The sequence below is a fragment of the Arctopsyche grandis genome, chromosome 2 (assembly GCF_051622035.1).
Source record: "Arctopsyche grandis isolate Sample6627 chromosome 2, ASM5162203v2, whole genome shotgun sequence".
Classification (NCBI taxonomy): domain Eukaryota; kingdom Metazoa; phylum Arthropoda; class Insecta; order Trichoptera; family Hydropsychidae; genus Arctopsyche; species Arctopsyche grandis.
Window position 1 is genome coordinate 2,936,861 of NC_135356.1, and position 21,361 is coordinate 2,958,221.

The following is a 21,361-nucleotide window of genomic DNA, read 5'->3' on the forward strand; positions in this document are numbered from 1 at the left end:
TAGACGGCTTCGACCGCAACATGTCTACTGGAGCAATCTTCCTAGACATTTCCAAAGCCTTCGATAAAGTTTGGCACTCTGGCCTCCTTTACAAAATGATTGCTGCCAACATCACTCCCCACTCAATACGATCTATCGCATCCTTCCTAAGGGAAAGGAAATTTCAGGTCAAACTCAAGGACCACATATCAACCCAGCGAGGCATCTCCGCTGGGGTACCCCAAGGCTCCATCCTCGGCCCCACGCTATTCAACCTGTACACACACGACATACCCACTCCTACACATAGGTACACAAACATCGCACAGTATGCCGATGACACTGCCATCTTAGCGAGCTCCGTCAGCCCCAAGGGTGTCTCGCTCGCCCTCCAGAAGTACTCGGACCAACTGGTAGCGTGGTACGATAAATGGCTGATGAAAATCAACCCGGACAAAAGTCAGGCAATATTCTTCTCCAGACGTAAAAAACGGTGCAAACCAGCCAAGCCAGTAATTATAAACGACCAACCAGTCAACTGGACCACGTCTACTCGCTACCTGGGGGTAATAATCGACCGCAAATTAACCTGGAAACCCCACATCACTAACGCGGTGCGTAGAGCTAGGGCAGTTGCGTCAAAGCTTTACCCACTATGCAAACCAAACAGCAAACTCTCGCTTAAAAACAAGTGCTTGCTGTATAAATCCATCATCCGCCCACAAATCACGTACGCGAGCCCCGTGTGGGCTCACACTACCATCTCCAACAGATCCATACTCAGACTGCAGACAGTACAAAACAAATTCTTGCGTGCCGCGGGCAACTACGACTGGTACACAAGAAACACTATAATTCACAATGACCTAAACATTGACTACCTTGACAAACACGTACACAAACTTGCCGTAAACTACTTCAAGTCTCTCGGCAAGGTAGACAATCCCTTAATAAATTCCCTCAGCAAGACTAAAATAATAATTAACCAAAGGCCCATCGACATTCTGAAGATGGGTATAGGCTAAAATTAGCATCCATTTAACTAACCAGACTCAACCACCTCCAAACGGTCCATACCCGTTAACCACCCACTAACACACTAACCCCGACAGTATCCCACAGATGTTGCACTAATTTTGCTTAGTGTTCCAGATCGACAAACACTCCACAAGCGAGCAGCCGCCAGCCCGCACCACAAACATCACCGAGAGTCCGATCCCATACAACTCGTTCGATAGATAGGTTAAGGGAGTGTCACTACCCTATAAACTATCGTTAAAACGCAGCCACAAAGAAGAGGGGATATAAAGTAATAAAAATTACAACTAACACGAAAACCATGTGAAATGCAAAGGAGGTATGTAAAAAGAGGCTGGTAACGATCAATGTGGACGATCAATGTGAACGAACAATGTGGACAATAGACGTCACCGAGAAAGATAATGGAGTATTTTCAAACGTATCTATTACGATTATTTTTCACCATCGTAATGGCGGACGTCATTTCCACATATATTTATGACCAAACCGAGCAAAATGGTAAAGTTTGAAAACGATCGGATAAGAAAGCAAATTTCTTCCGACTAGAAATCGTAAGTGAAAGTAAGAAGAGGCTAGTAAAAATTATTGTATTTAAAAAGTTATTTGCGGAGTAACAATTATAATATGCTCAAAGTTTAATACATATATTTATCTACATATTATATGTATACTTCTATTATTGATCCTGCATGTTGATCATTTAATATATTTATCTGCATAAATTCTATTATCGTCATACTTATATTATTGATTTAATAAAAGTACAAAATTACAAAGTACATACATATATTATATTTTTTTCTTCTTAAATAAATCTCCTCACAAAATAAATTTAATGAGATTCTTGTGCTTGTTTTCAAAAACCTTTTTTAAAAATTCGGTTCAAATGATGCGAGATATTCCCTTAAGTCTGGAGCTGCATTCAATGTATTTCTATATTTGTCTTTTATAGTATGAGAGACATACAAACATACGTACGTCTTTGTTTCTGAGAGTATATTGCCAAAAATAAATCTATATTATTCTTTGTACGAGTAACAACACTATTTGCGGCTGAGAATAAAACATTTACAAAATACTGCTTTGTAAACTTTATTAGACTTACATATACATACAATGTGAAAATGATTCGGAACAACCGTTCAGGAGTTTGGTAGATGAAAAAATCCACTTCCGGTTGACTTAAAAATATGATGTTTTATTAAAACGTATCGAAAAACATATTTCATTTTATTTTATTTCATAGAACATGAACACTCGCCTTTTCAGATCGCTCCAAAGCGACGAGTGCACTTAAACAGATCATACAATCATACAATCAACAAATTTGAGCATTTTATACAAAACGTATTCATACAAACATGTACTGACATCTATGGAGATATTTTTGCAGCATTTTACAATCAAATTGGCGAACCTCAAGACGCCGAATAACTTAGCAAGAGAGATAGGAAAGGAAATGCCAATTTTTATATGAATCGTTTCAATGAAAATCAGAAAAATTGGCAAACTTCGATAAGAAACGATCGACTTGGAGTTACAAACCAAGGACTGGGCGGCAGCGGGACTCTAGTGGGACACGAACCCGTGACCACTCTGCTCGAAAGCATAATATGTTAACCACTAGTCTACGCTGCGGGTTTGAATGAAACTTTGTATAATTTATACAAAGTTTCAATGTGATATTAAAAAATATATATATACAATCTAATACTAATACACACACATTTAAAAAAAACCGTAAAAAAGTTACATATCAATGAATAATTCTGCTGTCATGGTTACAATCAGTTCAATCTCGAGGTAAAATGTTCTCATGATCACAGCATTTCATCCATTGATACTTTGTATATACAAATATAAGACTTTCACATATTCACACACTTTCATAATACAATAACTGATATTATTTATCTGACATTGCTTCTGTTTCAATCCCGTAAGTGTTCAAATTTGTTCTAATACAATCGTATAAAATAAGAAAAAAAATTAAAAAGCTAGAGATAAGAGGTACAATGTCAGTTCATATTTAAATTAAAATATAATTGATTAAAATTATTATTATATAGCTACACATAAACTGTGTCATGTGTATGTATTCAACACGCGATAGTACATAAGTTTGTTTTGGGTTGTGTCAAATTTAATCAATATTTCCGTTAAAAATTATAACAAAAACAATTTCGTATAAGCGTTTCAATATTTATGCACGTTGTTGATAAAATCCAATAAAAAACGTAACCCATTTCTCTGAATAAAATTATACAATTTAATAATTTAGTATACACGATCCAACCGCACAGATGTTCATATTAACCTATGCTTTAACTGTATGGAATAACGCCTCGAATACTAATCTTTCCAAGCTCCAAATAATACAAAATAAATCCCTAAAAATAATTTATAATACACCCATATATACTAACTTGAAAAAATTGCATGCCATAAATAATATTCCGTTAGTTACATATATACATAACGAATAAACTAACCAGTAGATTCCATGACAGAATCACTAATAACCATACTAACACACTTGTGAAGTGAGTCTCGGTGATTACAACAAAATATCTATAACCTTCAGGTATAAACACAGATTACCTAAACACCACAATCTGCTTTAGATCGTTGACTTTAGAGTCTTTAATTAATATTATGTATTAGATGTACTATGAGCATTTATAAGAATTGTAAATAGGTTTTTGAGCTCTTTTTCTTATTATGCTGTACATACATCAACATTAGAATAAACTAATACTATGATTACTAACAAAATTAAATTAAAATTGTAAAATAGAAAATGATCAGTAGATCAGTAGCTATTAAAATATATTTATATAAGATGTATTGTGAACATAATTTAAGATGTAAATAAAATTAAGATGTTCATATTATGTTTGTATTCGATTCATAAAATTGAATTAATTTTTAATAGATTTTATGCCACAACGGCATCATTGATTGATTTATTATATTTTCGATTGGCGGAATTGTAAGTGTTGGATGAATGGAAAAGCGGACTGAGAAGTTCAATTTTTGTATCGCACGAACCCATCGGAAAAAGAGGCCGAAACCGAGATGGAATACGATAGATACGATGACAAATACCAATCTCGGTAGTTTTTTGATCGATGGAACTTCGGAAGGACATCAAAACTGCCACGCAAATTAGAATTGAAGCGAGCTATATTTTTCCCGCTGCTTGATTTTATTATCGAAGAGTAAGTAAGATGACTTGGATGTAAATTTAATATTATGCTACAGCCAGGTAGTGATGCGACGGTAGAATGGTGTTTAAATATAATATTTCATCCTTTGAAATTCAATATATAATATATATATATATACATATATATGAACATTTGATGTGATGACAATGTAGTGACACGAAGGAGAAGGGATATCCCATCCCCTCTTTCCAAACCCATATATGTATCTATGTTACCGTTTAGTTTACGAAGAAGTCCTTACTTATAAATTTTGGCATTTTTATGCTTAATTTCAGTGAAAATAATGTTCATTTTAAGCATCTACATATCTACAATGTGTATATAATTTTATGAATCTATCACAAAATGCCAAAAATACATATGTCTATTCATGAAATAAAGACATTTGCATATCGGACGTTTTTCCGCTTGTTTGTTTAAACAAGCATTCAACTTTATACATATTATGTATTCGTTAAAAATCTAATTGATTTGCTCAAGTATATTAAGTATATAGTATATTAATAAGTATATAGTATATTAATGAGTATATAGTATATTTACGTATAAAGTATATTAAGTATAATTAAGTATTATATATAGTATATTTTATACATTTTTATATAATATAATATATGCGCATAGTAGATTATATATCTGTGTTATGGTATTGCTGCATTACAAAAAATCTCATACAATATATGTAACTACATATAGATATATTGTATGAGATTGCTGTTTAACCTTTTTGTGTTTGCTGGATTTTTATTGTACATACATATATGTATATTGTATACAACGATATTGGAAAAATAAATAAATTTGTTAATCACTAATTTTGTAGCAAGTCGTGCCAATATTTTCCCCAAAAATTTTATAATGCTCTGAAAATGTGTAGATTAACTATTAAACGGCAAAAATTTCCTGGCAAAATTAGTACCACAGATCCTCATAATATTGTTTTAGATCTACATACATATGGATTTTTCACGTCTGGATTGACAGGATTAACTTCTGACAAATGCTCTATGAAAAGATGATTTTATAAAATATTATCTCACTTACATACATACATATGTATATTGTCACAGTGAAATTATATTTCAAGTGAAAATATATTTTCACTGACGTTTCAGTGAAATTATAGCCAGTTACATTTTCAGGGTTGGTTTTATTCATTTAAGATTAGATTGTTATGGTTGGTATTATTTAAGGGTTAGGATAGGTTAGGTTAAGTAAGGGTTGGCTCTATTCATTTAAGATTGGGTTGTTAGGGTTAAATTTATAGAGATAAACGTAAATTCATCGTTGGATACATTTTCACTGCTTGAATTGGTGACAATATATTTTCACTTGAAATATGCTTTCACTGTAACATATGTATATACAGATTTAGTCTATTCATTATTAAATACAAATAAAAGCTTGCTTTTTACATATATAGCATAAATTAAAATAGCCAGCAGTTTGGCTTAATGATAGCGTGTATGTGTTAAACTTGAAAAATGAATTCTAAAATGTTAAGAAAACTAAAGTATGACGAAAATAAATGTAAGAAAATGTTTATGGATTTATTTTTGTTTTTTAATTTTGTTTATGGATCATTAGAAGACACGTAAAGTATCTTTGAATCTTCTCCAGAGAAATGAACAATCCAAAGCCGCAGAATAAGTTGCTCAGAACGAACAAGACCCGAATCAACACAAGAACAAAGTTGCAAACTTGATCCGGAGTCGGGAAGAATGACGTATCGAGCGGAAAGTTTCAAAAGTTTTCCAGCCTACTCGGTTTTGAAATCAGTCGACACAATTCGAAACCAAACCATTATCAAGACTAACTTGATGTGAAAGTCGAAGCACAAGTTCAATAGGTCACACATTGAGATGGATTGATTGAGCTGTTGGTCGAACAGAGTTACAAGTAAAACTGAATATTGAAACTTGGTCCATGCGTCGGATAAATTGAGGTGATATTCCGTCACATTGATGTGCGTATTAACATTGGCGAGTGAGTGTGAATGTTGTTATAGGAAATGTCGTGCTGTTTATTGCCACTGGGCCTTTTCAATTGAAGTCGTTTAAAAAAATTAAGGCCATCCCGGTCCAGAGGTGCGAAGTTTTCGGACATTGGTGAAAAAAAATTAGTATTTGATAGAAAAAATGTCATACCCAATTCATGAACATATCACAAAATCAGAGTCGGAGTCGGAGTCGGTAGTTTAAAATCGGAGTCGAGACTAAACAGCGACGACAGAAACTGAATGTGACCCAAATTCGAAAAAAGTTTGCACGCCCTGACGTACATACATATAAACAAACGATAGTTAGACAAAAAAATAAACAAACAGTTAATTAGTGTGGTTAAAAAAATACACTGGGATTCCTTTTAACATAAATTCAATGTCATTAACAAGCAAAATTTTACCACTCATTTAATGCAATAATTGAAATCACATGGTGAAATACACACACAACATGGCGAATTTATATACATATAGATATATATGTACGTAAATTAATCAATTTACGATATTTTGAAAATCGGCTTTATTGCTTTGCCTACATCATTTTGGCAGAGTTCTGTTCGATGGCGATGAATCATCATACCCATTCGAGAGCCAATATTTCATCTGTAATGAACAAATTGAATATCTCGTGTCAGTCGATTTTGTAATGGCTTGTTTATACGACAGCCTAACCTAACCCAATAATAAATTAACTCGTTCTAAACGATCCGATTTCAAATGGTCAAACTATATAGTAGTGGATTTCATCGTTTTATGAACAGTCCCGAGCAAGATGTTTATGTATTATAAATGTTTGTTCTAAAATTATGCAACGCGCTAATCTATGTACATATATTGCATGTATGAATGTATGTAAATTGTTTTGGAAATATTGTCCAAAAGGATTCGTTATTTTATTTAATTAAGTTATTTAAATGTAATAAAAAGTAAATGTATCGTACATACATAATTCTAGTAACTGATCATTAAAAATAATTTTATTTTATATTAATTTTAAATTTAATCATACATATGACGGAAACATGTTATCAAATTTAAAACAATTGCTCGCATATTATAAAAAATATTTTGATAAGACAGAACAAAAATATGTCCAATATAGATAATAAATATATATGTACATACTACATATGTACGTATTCAATATGAGAGTCATTTTCTAAGCAAACTTACATACATATACATATGTGTATATATGTATGTACATACATATATGTGAGCTTGTATTAAAAATATGAGATTTTTAATTTAAAATCTAACATCTGAAACCTTGTTCAAATCTACTTTGACTGACCGAAACTCACTGTTTCAGAGAAATATAAGAATTTACTCGATGTATTTTTATTTTATTTATTTTTACATAGATATATACCACGCAGGCTTGACAGGAAGACCCCAATGCGCCTTCCTGGATAATTAATTACAAAAAATGCAGTATTTTATTATTACATAAATCACTGTATTTCCAGAAGCTGAAGAACGTGAAATAAAAATTAATTAATTAATTAATTACAGAATTAATGCATTGAGACATCTATGGATTTAGATTTTGTATTATTAAGCCATACTGCTGGCGTATGAATACAAATATATGAAATATTAATCAAAAATAGATATATAATATATGTATTATAGAACATATGTATATATGAATAGTTCATATACATATCATATAGAATAGTCCAAACAGATCTTACTTTGTCCCGGCTACTTTGTTGGGGCCATAAGCTTTTCATGAACGTAGCTTATTTTTGTTTATTTATTTTATGCCTGAATCAATGAGCTTTAAGGTCAATGATCCACTGTTTACGATTGAAATATGTATGTTCATATATATGTAGATACATATATTTAAAAATAAAAAAATGAATCGTTAGCGAAGAATTACAAGATGTCTTAAAAACGAGCTATTTATAGAAGTAAATCTTCATTATGCAAATTGACAAGTTTTTCTTTTTCCATGTGTGTACGTTTGCACATTTACGTGAACGTTTTACTAGATAGGGAAAGGTTTCCATTCGAATAATTAAAATGGTGTGGCAAATTAAAGTGCGTGTTCACAAAATGTCGAAGGTCGACGCGAAAGACGGAAACCAACGTAATGAAAATAAATTGGACATTTTGTGGTTTACAATGCACGTGAGCGGAAAATGCATTATTTGAGACGTGGCAAGGTCGTACTTTGGAAAATGCAATCCATTTAAATGTCTATTTTCATCTCAGACCAGACAATCAATCAATTAATTAACTTTTGACATTAAAAGGGAGTAAACTTTCATTCAATGTTCGTAGTGGATTATATTTACCGTAGGATTGAAAATCTTTTAATAAATTGAATGTGTGTTGATTCATATTGTACATATGTATTTATTAAATTTTCTCGAAATGTCGATCGTTTAAAAATTGCGCGAAAATATTTACACATATGCACTATATAATTGTATTGTGTGCGTGATTTATCTATATTTTATTTATTATTTATACTAGGAAGGCCTAACAGGTAGCCCCGATGCGCCTCCCTGACCAGAAACAATGTACATTTGATATAAGTATTATTATACAAAGTAAATAAATATATGTAAATTTGCAACAATTCGGTGAAATTCAGTTAATACATATCAATTAACATCCACAGAGATATTTACGGCTAAATTTGTAAATTAACAGCATTTTATATAATTAAGAGAAATCTGAGATTTCTGAAAACTCGAAATTTGCGAGCAAATGGGTAAGGTTGCCAATTTGTTGGAACCGTTTCAAATGAAAATCAGATAAATTGGCAAACTCTGATATGAAATGATCCAAGGTCTTAGAAGCAAAAACCAGTGGGATATGAATCCGTGGCCACTTTGTTCAAAGCATTATATGCTAAGCACTAGTCTATTCTGCTGCACTTGCCGCGGGCGGTGTCGAACCGGTGAACTCTCGAACATAAATATCCTCTTATAGGTATATCTGAGTTCAGAGACTTAGCCGTGAAACCATCGTCGAATATTCAAATTGTCCTTTTTTTAAACATTAATTGAAATTTTAGTTCTAGTCCTTATAAAAATACGTAATTATAATAATTTTATTTAGCGAGGTTTTGAACCATTTTTTTGCTTTCATATTAAACAATTAAATATATATTTTTTAATTAAAATTTATAATATTTTAACGATATTTAAAAAATAAATTGAAATTGAAGTTGAGAGAGGTGTCGAACTCGGGACTTTCTTGGTGCTTTCCCCAGGAAAAGCGTTAAAAAAACACAATATATGTTATTGTGCTATCGAGTTGCAACCTACATATATTATGTGTTATAATAATATTCAAGGTTGCGAGGTCAATGACCGTTTGTTTATAATCGTAAAGTATTACATTTTGTAAATTTATTACAATAGCTAAGCTTTTGTATGCATTAAATTAAAATTTGGAATACAGCGGCTTTACAGTCGTCTTCGACCTTACACATGAATTATTTAATTTACTTTTAGAATTACTGTGTCAGTTCCGATTCCGATTAATTATTACCATTCATATTGTAACTTTATTTTAAATCATGTATCAATCCGAAAGCACCCGTTGAAGTTTCAACGGTCATAAAACTAGTGTACATACATATATAAGCCACCACTGTTCTACATTTATATTTATAAATGTGTTAATTGTGTTTTAATCAGGTTAGAAATTTTCCGTGTGTCTTTCCATATTCATATATGTACGTATGTATAGGTACATATGTACTTTAATACGAATTAAAATTAGCTAAATATGTTAAAAAGAAGAACTTAGTAGCTTTATTTCAACCATCGAACCAAAACTACAAGGTTCTACCTACAAAGTTATTTTTTACAAATATGTTGTTGTAAAATCAATGTTTATCAAATGCCGTAGGCATTTTATAGGCATTGCAATAATAGTAAAAATAATCATCAAAACCAGTTGACCGGAAGCGGTACAAAATGGCGTATATCGTTCTAAACATTATCGTCTCACTTTCAGGTACGCTTTATATAGCGAAACGAAACGGATATTCCGCAACAAAGTTGTAAATCGATCGGTTTATACAAACTTTGAAAATTTGACCATTAAAAACGGCAAAGTAACAACGCATCTAACTTTCCCGTGGCGTGTACTGGCTGGCGCAAAACTGCCACGTCCGAGACGTACATTCATGTATGTATATTAACTTTTTTCAAATAATATGTATACATATATATATATATATATATATATATATATATATATATATATATATATATATATATATATACACGTTGACTTTTACGATGCACGTATTTAATTTTTTTTAGTATTATTTAGCGTAAATGCTACTGGCAATATGTTCAGTATTGGAATTTTCAGAAATCCTGAAAGTCTGCTCAAAAGTTTATGATCATTTCTAAATTTCGTCAACACTTTCTATTGTTGTCTACTTTGTAAATCTACAGTTTTCACTATTACTAGATTTGGTGAACTATAATATAGTATAAGTTTTTATCGTCCAATTTCTATCGTTAAGTACGAAATTTTTTGAAGATTGACATAATTTTCTAAATGCCGTTTATTACGAGATCAATTTATTTGTATGAGCATGTGAGTTTTATTGAATAATGAAATTATACACATTGCCCTGAGCATAGATATTAAATACGAATGAAATATGTTACGAGGAAAATCATTAAAAGATTTATGAAAACGTTTACGTTATTAATCAGCGCACTTTGATGAAAAGCTAAATCGAATTTACACCGCAGCGTATTTTTTTATATTAATTTATAGACAACCTAGATAATGTACGGTGAAACTTCAGTCAATTTTCATTTTGTGTTGGTTTTTTGTTTGGCGTACACAGTGTTTTAAGACAATAAACATCATTAATTAAATGATAATTATGATTACTAAATGTAACAGGAAGAATGTTTGAATTGACCGAAATTAGTTTTTTGGATTGTTTTCAGCATCATCTTAATGCCTGTTTCGTATTTTTTCACCTTTAAAATTATTACAGAATATGAGGAAACTAAGCCGAAGGATTACTCAGACGGATAAATGTTGAAAAAATCCTCAAAAGGCTCAGATTCCGTACTTAAATCGACACTTTCGGAATCCGAGCCAGTTTGGTCTGAGTTGGGTTATTATGAAATAGCATACTAAATTTGGTGGCTCTAAGTAGACAGCTGCGGATTTTCGTTATGAACAGACATTGAGTCGTTATATTTGAAATTGGAGAAGTCCAATTTTCTTTATTTCGAGAAATTAAATATAATGTTTTACGTTTTACATGATTTAAAAATATTGGTGGCCTGTAATACGTTTTTTCTGCGTTTCAAAAATTCCGGACATATCGAATTAAAAGAAGCGATAACAATTTTTGAATTAAGTCAAACAGAAAAAAGTGTTTTCACTTTCAAATATAGCGGCTCATATGTATATGCTATAATTTTATATACAATGTACATACGTACAAACAAGATTTGATAAAGTTCCTCGATATCTGCTTCGGGAAGAATTTTTCGTACTTATTTCCTATTTTGAATTCCTTTTTATAATGATATTTATTCCTAGACCTTAGCTGAGCGAAATCAAGAGTGTTACTCCATTATTTTACTATTTTTCTACGTTCGCAATTTATATTGATGACCATGTTGGCCCTGACTAATCTGTGGTCGCTGCTCATATCTAACTTACTTAAAAAAATATTATTTTAACTGAGTATGGAATATTTGTTAGAGGATAAAATCAATTTCATTCCTATCTCCTTTGGGCTCTCCCATGTCTACTTATTGAGGTCTGTTCATATCTAGTCGACATGTATCGGCAGCAGCAGGCAAACTGCAAGTACGGGTAGTATTCTGTGGCACATTATATATGGACGCGTAAGAATGCGTGAATGGAGTATGAATGCGTCCATATACTCCATATAGTCCATATAGAAAAATTATTTTTTACGATCGAACTTCTGTTCATTTAAACACTTAAATACACTTACGAGAACTGAGAATGCTGTCACATTCGTGTAATATGTATAACAGTAACATTGTAAGGACGTAAAATAATATCTTCATTTCTTATTTAACTGTACAATATTATTACAATATAATTCAATGCAAGGTCTTTAATAATATTACTGTAAGTTTTGCTGTCCATAACATGACGTTGACAATTACTTTTATGGTCTAAAAAATATAAATTTCCATTAATATAAAATACTAGTGTTGATTTCAACGGGTGGTTTCTAAAAGGAATTGAAACACGAATAAAAATAAAGTTATATGTAGTATAATGTATAATGTAGTATAAGGTAATTTATAGGCACACGAGCACGTAATATTAATTGTAATAAAAGTGGCACAATATACATTTAGCAATCCAACCCGTTCGAAATGATGAATGAATGTGTTCCCTGGGAGCTTCGCCCCCCCCCTTCGCCCCTGACACCTCCAGTGGCCTGACGGCTTTACCCCCTCCACCCCCCGCACCCCTCGACGCCTCTGGCACTCTGGGGCTTCGCCCCCAGGGCCCCGAAGCCCAGAGCCGCTCTCCGGAATCTTCGCCCCACGCTCCGACACGTCCACCGCGGCCGGAGAACGAATGACAAATGCGAGGACGCTCGTCAACCCCCCCCTCCCCCACTACCACGCTTAACGACGTCGCGATTACTCGACTGTGATCGGTTCCCCATACTGGGTGATCGTCCGTCACAAACATACAAACATATATTATTATATACGTATACCATTAATAAATTTATAATATTAACAACTTACTATTTTTATATTAAAATTTTATTACACCTACATATACTTGGTCCGCTCTAGGAAGAGACTTACATGCTATAGGTATATTAGCTACAGAAGGCACGTGCACAGTACTCACACAAATGCATTTTTCATATACAGGCTGTTGAAAGAAACACGCTAATATTTATATATTTTATTTCAACCGATCGTGGAATGTTTTTAAGATCTATGATATAATTTGGATGGCATATTTATTTAATATTTGAATACGTGCCACGAATAAAATGATAAATAGCATTTTTTTTAAATTATAAGTAAAACAAACGTACGTATGCAAAAATTAATACGAATTAAAAAATGAGAAAAATAGATAGGATATAAATTATATTAAACAGGAAATAAGTGATTTTAAAAGTGTTCGAATTTTGATAATAATGCAGTCCTTTTCATTATTATATATAGACATTCTTCTTTGTCGTCTAGTATTAAGAGGGCTGTACATCCGAAACCTTAATTTTGTTACCCTTCCTTTCTTCGATATATATATTGAGTGAATGCGACAGTTTCGCTTCGACCAGATAATACGTATTTTAAATCGACAAAATCGAGGTTTCGTATTCTCCTATTTTCTCCTCCAAAACTCGACCAATTTTAAAAATCATCGGTATGAAAAAGATATTTTCTGTGCAACTATGCGCGTATTTTTTTTTAAATCGACCGTTAAATAAGCACGCTGAACTCTTTTCGTGGGTGTAAAAAAGAGGCGATTTTATAGATGTTTGGCAGCTCCTAGCTCCTATAAAAAATAACTATTCAAAAAAATAAAACGATAGATGCATTCCAATGGTGGATATCCATAGCACATTAAAAAATAATTTCTCTAGTGCCATAATTGAGGAAGGGAGAAGTCTAATACGTTTGTATGGACAAGGCGCTGGTGTCCAGCCTTCTTAAGTCCCGACCGTTACAAAGATAATAAAATAAATTCGCAAAGAAAGCGCTACACTTTGTTGTTTATTAGCTATAAGGCGGTTTTGCAATCTATACTCTTCTAATTTGGAAAGATATATGGATCTCTTCAGTCAAATTACACTTTTTTCAATAAGTATTTGTTTATTATTTTTCATCTTTCTCCATTTGAAACCTAGCCTACGAACGATAACTCTTAACGAAGAAATTGCCCCTTTAAATTTTAAACTATCTTTCAAAACTTCTAATAACCTTTGTAGGGTCGGAAATGTCTTATGAACTAGATGAAAATCGTAGATAGTTCGCCTGATGACCTCTTGATCAAAACTATCCACTGTAGTTATTTTTGATAACCTTACACGATTTTTGCCCGGTGTCCTTAAAACAACTCGCACAGTCGATGAAGATGTGGATGCTGCTGGATCTGATGACTAGTCACCGGACCCAGAAGGTGCCGCGTATTGTTCAAAGGTTGTAAATTCATTGTTAAAGGTTTGCCGAACCTTTTTTACAAAGGATTTACAACAATGAAACAATGTGTCTATCCTACCTCTACTGATGACTCTGAAGATATAGGTTGTGTCATTGATGGCTCCGATATTGAAGGTTGTGATGTTGGCGGTTTATTAGCCACCACAAATTGATTTCGTACTTCACAAACAATTCGCTGAACACTTCTTTTAGAAACACCAGTCGCTTCCGCAGTTGAAGCATATAAATTTTTCATAAAACTATTTCTTTCGTCACATTCACTATTCACTATACGATGCATGAAATAGTTGAAAAGATTATACGTAATTTCGCGAGATTGTCCCGTTAGTGTTTTCCCAGATCCAATTTTATTTCAAAGCATTTTATTATCATATATCCACTAATACTAATGAACTAACTCCAATTAACCAATTAGCAAACAATATAAGAACGCGTTACGTCAGTTTGTGGGGGTTGATCGGTGACTGACCAGTGAAACTGGAAAAAATCATCCTGTAGTGCACACTTGATCACTGAGTAAAAATCACTGAGCAATACAAAAAATAATTGTTGTTTCTGTCATGCTCGGAAAGTGGGTGCGTATGAAAGGGACCAACTGATTGTCCTAGAAAACAGATACAAAAAATCTTATTCATATCTTCACGGACACAATATACGTGTTTGTATTGGTACGTGCCAGCTTTTGCTGCACGAGCTATATCTCCCTCACCGCCTCTCGGCCAATAGCATTTCGCGCAGACAGTAGAATATTTGAACGCGCGAAAAAAGAGGGAGATAGCATGTACATACGTTTTACCTAAGTGTCATCATCCTACACCGGATGGGCAATGATGCAAATATTTAAATATACGAAACACGAACTCAAAACTTGAAAAAAAATGAAAGTCAAGTTCAAAAGTGTGCTATACGCACGAACAATGTTATATTTCTTGACCAAAATGCGATGCGAAAGTGAAACGAAATGTAATTGGCCACCGCGGGTTTCATGTTAGATCGGTTCGTCTATAGCAGCGTTTCCCAACCTGTGGTACGCGTACCACTTGGTGGTAAGCGGTTGATGGTTGGTGGTACGCGAAAAAAAACAGCAATGGCGGACATGCAGGAATGAATGATTTTCAATCATAAAAATAGAAATATTTTTTATATCGCCATGTTTAAGCTGATTATATTACAAATACTGAGCGAAGCCGGGTGAAAAAATTAGTAATTAATAAACATTATCTTAATTAGTCATCGTTGACGTCAATATGTACAGTCGATGATCGAAAATCTGGCAATCGATACGTTTTCCTCAGATCCGGCATGGATTTTGAAGTGCATTTTTAAATTTAACGTGTTCACGCTCCAATATATAAATAACTTCAATTTGACACTTGAGAACAGTTCGATAATAATCTTTAATGTTCCAGATAAAATTGAAAGTACATATGATTAGAAAATTAGATTTTTGGAATTTATGTATCGAAAATGTATTTGAAACTTTACATAATTTCTTATCTGAAAACAAGAGTCGTATGTCTCGGGATAATTGTACGTGAAAAAATATTTGAATATTTAATAGGGCTGAAATCGTCTTTTACGCAGTTTCCCCAAACCTTTTGGAACCTAATAATTTGATTACAAACCCCTTTGATAATGAACATTTTCGGACAGCTACCAAGGAAAAAGAGAACTTGATTGAACTTTCAAATTATAGCATTTAAAAACTTAATTCGAAATAAATAAGGTTATTATTTTTTGGCTAGTTATTAGTGAAGAATATGAACAGCTTTATGACGTAGCGCTCAAATTTCTGTCGCCGTTTACTGAACTGGTTGAGAGACCTTTCTCTTCATATATTTTTATAAGACACATATAGAAATTGATTGAATCCAGCTCCAGACTTAAGGGTAAATCTCGCATCAATTGAACCAAATTTAAAAAAGTTAAGTACAAGGATCTCAATTATACGTACTTTGTAATTTTGTGTTTTTATTAAAATAATCAATAATATTTTTACTATCAATAATAGAAGTATGACAAGATATTAGATAAATGTATTAAACTTTGAGCATATTATAATTGTGACTCCACAAAAAAAATAATTTCCATAAAATTTCTTACCAAAACAGATTTACATATTGCGTGTATCCTGTCTTCACATTCCTTACCATGCAAATACTATATATAATAATTACACTTGCAAAAACAAATATCATGAAATACAATCATTTTTATATGGTGGTACAATTTAGCGTTATGTACTACCAAGTGGTACGCGAGTCAAAAAGGTTGGGAAACGCTGGTCTATAGGATGGGATTAATATATTATGCGAGTGGTTGTTAAGTTTTACATACATATATTTACATTCGTGCAAAATCCTAGTTGAACTCGATATATAAATATAATCGGGAGAACACAATAAACACTAGTTTAGTGGCTAACAAACGAAACCGGACTCCGAATGTAATATGTGGGGAGTAGTATATATGTATGTTAAATGAATCAATTGAGAGAGAGGGTTGAAATATTTTCTAACAAGCATTTACCTTTCGGAAAAATTGTACTGTTTTTGAAATGCTTCTATGTCATTACTGTGCGGTGGCATAAATGCTATTTAATTAAAAATGCATCAAATGATTTTGACAAGTATCAATTGTGTGGCCATGTGGGCTGGTCGGTGCCGTAGTGTCTGAAGCGGCCACCCATCACCACCCACCACCCACCATCACCCACCTCTCTCCACAACCCACATTCATCTCCCACCCTTTCGGCGACAGGCAGTCTGACTTCGAACGACCACCCTTCATCCCCCATTCACCCCATCGTCAGACGATCCGATCTGAGTCGTGATTACAACCCCCTTCCCCCCTCCTATTACCCTATATATTGTACCATGCAGACGGGAAATTAACGTGTTGGTGCAAGGTGTACTTATCCCCATTGAAAATAGTCAATACATTCAGTAATAAAAGTGTAGAGTGTCTACAATTTGTGCGAAGCAGAAGGGTAAAGTGCTATCTCTGCGTTATGCTTTGATAATTTATTTTATTTGTTTTTTTTTATTATTGTTGTTTTATTTTTTCTTATGTGTTTATATATTTTATGTATTGTCTGGCCACAGTGTCATATTCGGGTGACCTGTAAAGACACTGTGGTATACTTGTATATTAAAAATAAATAACACTGAGCAACCAAAAAATCACGTTTTTGAGTTACCAGAGCGGAGACTAATCAATCTTAACTAAGTTTGATCCACTAAATTCAAATATGATAAAATGCAGTTTTTTGGCTTTTGCGGTCTTCAACTCAAAATCTAGTATTGCTGTGCTCAAAATGAGTATTGGAATCGATAGTTAGATATTTTTAGGTGAGTGGTTGGATTCACCTTATCCGGATTAGAGTTAAAAGTTTTCAAAAATCATGAGGAATTCAATGTAATATGACAAACATATTTTCAGATATGGATTTTCTGCTCTGAATGTTCCGAGAGTTTCCCGCAAATGCATTTTGTGCAATTCCACTACCAACTGTCCGATTGGCTGACATTGGCGAACTTTAAATTATTTAAGCTTCTCATTTATAAAACAAAAATTAATAGTTAGTGTAAGATTAAATTACCATTTCAAGTTGGTGAAACTCGTTACAAACTTTGTGAATTCCTAATTTCCACTTGTACTAGTAACTTATTTGTTTCAGAAAATTTGCATGTGTTCTAGGTCAATGGAGGATGTGAGGGGTTAGTGTTTCAGTTGAAGTTTCATTTTAATTAAATTTATCTAGATGATTTGACCGTTCAACACAACTCTATTTTTCAATGTTTAATTCGTATGAATACCTACACATATATATATATATATATATATATATATATATATATATATATATATATATATATATATATATATATATATATATATATATATAATATATGTTGATAAGAAATAAAAAGTTTAATTTTAGATTAATTTGAGAACGTGACTTGAATCTGAGCATCAAAATAGCATTTCGCAACTTGAATAATTCATTCACATCAAACCGAATTGATGGAACAATTTCTCAATAGTATTGAGTATTGCAACTACACTATTCCGTACTATACCATAATTGGTATTGCAAATACACTATTCTATATTGGCTAAGGGATCGAACTGTTTTAGACTGGTATTAGAGTGAAATATGTACATACATACATATATGATGATACTTTGTAATGTTGTTAATTCGATATGATATGTGACGTATAAAACTTTATCGCTTATCGATTTGCGTAATTTTTGTCAATAATCGTATTTTTTCTATAAATGATTAAAATATGTACAATGAGATATGAGATACAGTTCTCTATATACATATATTTTTATGTTTGAGATATGGTAAGCAGGTCTACTCTTTATTATTCGTTATCTACTACAAATATACATATGAGCCGTTATATGTATTTTAACGTGGTGGAAGTCCAATTTTCAGTTCCAAAAACACAATTTCTGTTTGAAATTTGTTAATTTTTGACAAATTGTCATCACTTATTTTCATTCGATATGTCCAAAATCTCGAAATAGCAAAATAAACGTATTACATGCCACCAGTATTTTTAAATATTGTTAAACGCAAAACATTATATTTAACGTTTTGCGAGATACTTCTCGAAAAAAAGAAAAGAGGACTTATGCCACTTTTAATTATAACGGCTCATATGCAAATTTGACGGATTATTTCCAATAGTCTTACTTAAAAACTGCAACTTCAATCCTTGGTAATTATTAATTTTTGATTAAAAAGAGAAATGGTGTTCCAATAGGATGAAGCCAATGATCTTATAACTCGATAAACTATGATCAGAACATTTTCGAAGGATATTTTCAGCAATCAAATTGCGATTTTCCTATTTACATAACTAGAGTGATTGAATTTCAAAGCAATTAACCGAATACCGAGTAAATTACCTTCAAGTTCTTAAACTTTTAAGAATTTACACTTTTCAAAACTATATCAAAGGAATCGTTTTGAATAAGAACACTTTATAAGTTAAATGGTTTTTATAAAGTTTAATTTCTATTATTAGAAACATCACATTTTAATTGATATGGTAAACAAATGCCGACGGTTCAAATTAAGAAAAGTTGAAGGTAAAGTCACTTTTTTACAGAATATTGTATTCCTTACGTGTATTTTTTTTTAAATGCTTTTTATTATTAATAAATTATGTTCACAAAACATCTTATATCTATTTTAATAGCTACTGATCTACTGATAATTTTCTATTTTACAATTTTATTTTATTTGGTTAGTAATCATAGTATTATATTATTCATATTATATATCATATTTTTCATTATTTCCATTTTTTCATTTTTTTTCATTATTTTCAGTTTTTTCATTTTTTTCATATTTTTCATTTTTTTCATTTTTTTCATATTTTTCATATTTTTCATTATTTTCATATTTTTCATTTTTTTCATAATTTTCATTTTTTTGTGTCTTTGTCTTTCCGAAACCAGTCGATTCCATATCTTAAAATAACAATAAAAATTCATCTCATTCAAATAGACTCATGTTGAATCTCATAAAACTGACCAATTCATCAACATGATAATCAAACAGGTCCAAATATTCATATATCACTTTATGGAACCGGATAGCCTTTACAAGAGACGAGTTATTGAAAGCAGACGTTTTCGCAGCAATAGGTTGAATAAAAAGTAAACGATGACGCAAAGCTCTACCGCACTCAGACGCCTAAAATTCCGTTCCCAAAAAGTTCCGATAAAATCGAAGGGTTGTCAATGCTTAAGTTTAATACTCTAAAGAAATATTTGGAAATGGCAATAATTACTCTCGAAGATAGTGAGTCAAAGCTTAGCATACCTTGTAAAAAGGCAGCGGGAAATAAATAGGGGTAAAATTTATATTTCCTCATATAAAGATAGCTATAAAAAGTCGAACGCTACATCGGATCGACTATTATTGTTAGATTTACTCATTTAGTAATATATATATATATATATATATATATATATATATATATATATATATATATATATATTTTTTTTTTTTTTTTATATATACCTTGTTGGTATTAAGTTGAAAAATTGATTAGTTATATAAAAAAATATTTAAACCATCGCGCTATTTTATTTGTTATTTGCAGTCGCCCTTGTATATCAAGGGCGACTCCAAAGCATATATGCTGAAATGTTATATACCGATTTTGAAATGTAAGATTTCATTCAGCGTCAGGCATTGAAAGGGTTGAATGCGCTTCCTATGGAATACATACCAGTTGATAATGGTGGAGCACAGCGACAAGACTTTACTTCCGGTGGAAGACATCATCTAGATCGTTTAATCCATGGTTCTTTGGGTTTTTTCAGACTTTCATAAATAAAATACGTTTAAAATACGTTTAGGGTACTAATAAGCTACCGGTTTCCATCGGTCCGCAAATGATACTGATTTTGGCTTCGGAACGACGCGACGGCTGGAAAACGTTTTATGAATATGCATGAATATGTTTTCGCTTTTGAATACCAAATGACTGACGGGGCCAGTGAAGACGTCACACCGAATATGCCTCTGGAAAAGAAAAGACGAGACGAAACAGACTGCGTGAAGGTGATAAATTTCCATTTATCTTCCTTTGCCATGGGGCTCGTCAAGAGAATGGACATTTTTAAAAATGGTCGAGCCAGAATCAGGGAGGGGGGGTGACCAACACACAACTTCATCGACGACTAACTAGGCTTTTTCTAAAACAAGCAATGATTCTGTCCGACTAGAAGAGGCAGAACCCGAACAGATTAGGCCGAGGGTCAAAAAGAAGAACTTAGTACATACATACATACATATATACATATGTATGTACATACATACCTATATATGTATGTACATACATACCTATATATGTATATATGTAAAATGTCAGTTCGGGCTTAAGTAA

General features: G+C 32.3%; 1 protein-coding gene across 4 annotated transcripts in view; it reads right to left on the reverse strand.

Moving 5' to 3' along the window:
• The window catches only part of Sh (Potassium voltage-gated channel protein Shaker), a 196,135-nt gene that overhangs the window by 56,248 nt on the left and 118,526 nt on the right, over positions 1-21,361 (reverse strand). The window contains exon 1 of one of the 4 annotated variants that reach the window (XM_077444954.1): positions 20,702-20,875. The exons of 1 other annotated variant lie outside the window; for it this stretch is intronic. In XM_077444954.1, coding sequence (XP_077301080.1) covers positions 20,702-20,757 — 56 coding nt within the window. In that variant the 5' untranslated portion in view covers positions 20,758-20,875. Of the gene's footprint in view, positions 1-6,067; positions 6,208-20,701; positions 20,876-21,361 lie in introns of those variants that run through there. 2 more of the 4 variants (XM_077444961.1, XM_077444966.1) reach the window with 2 other exon arrangements.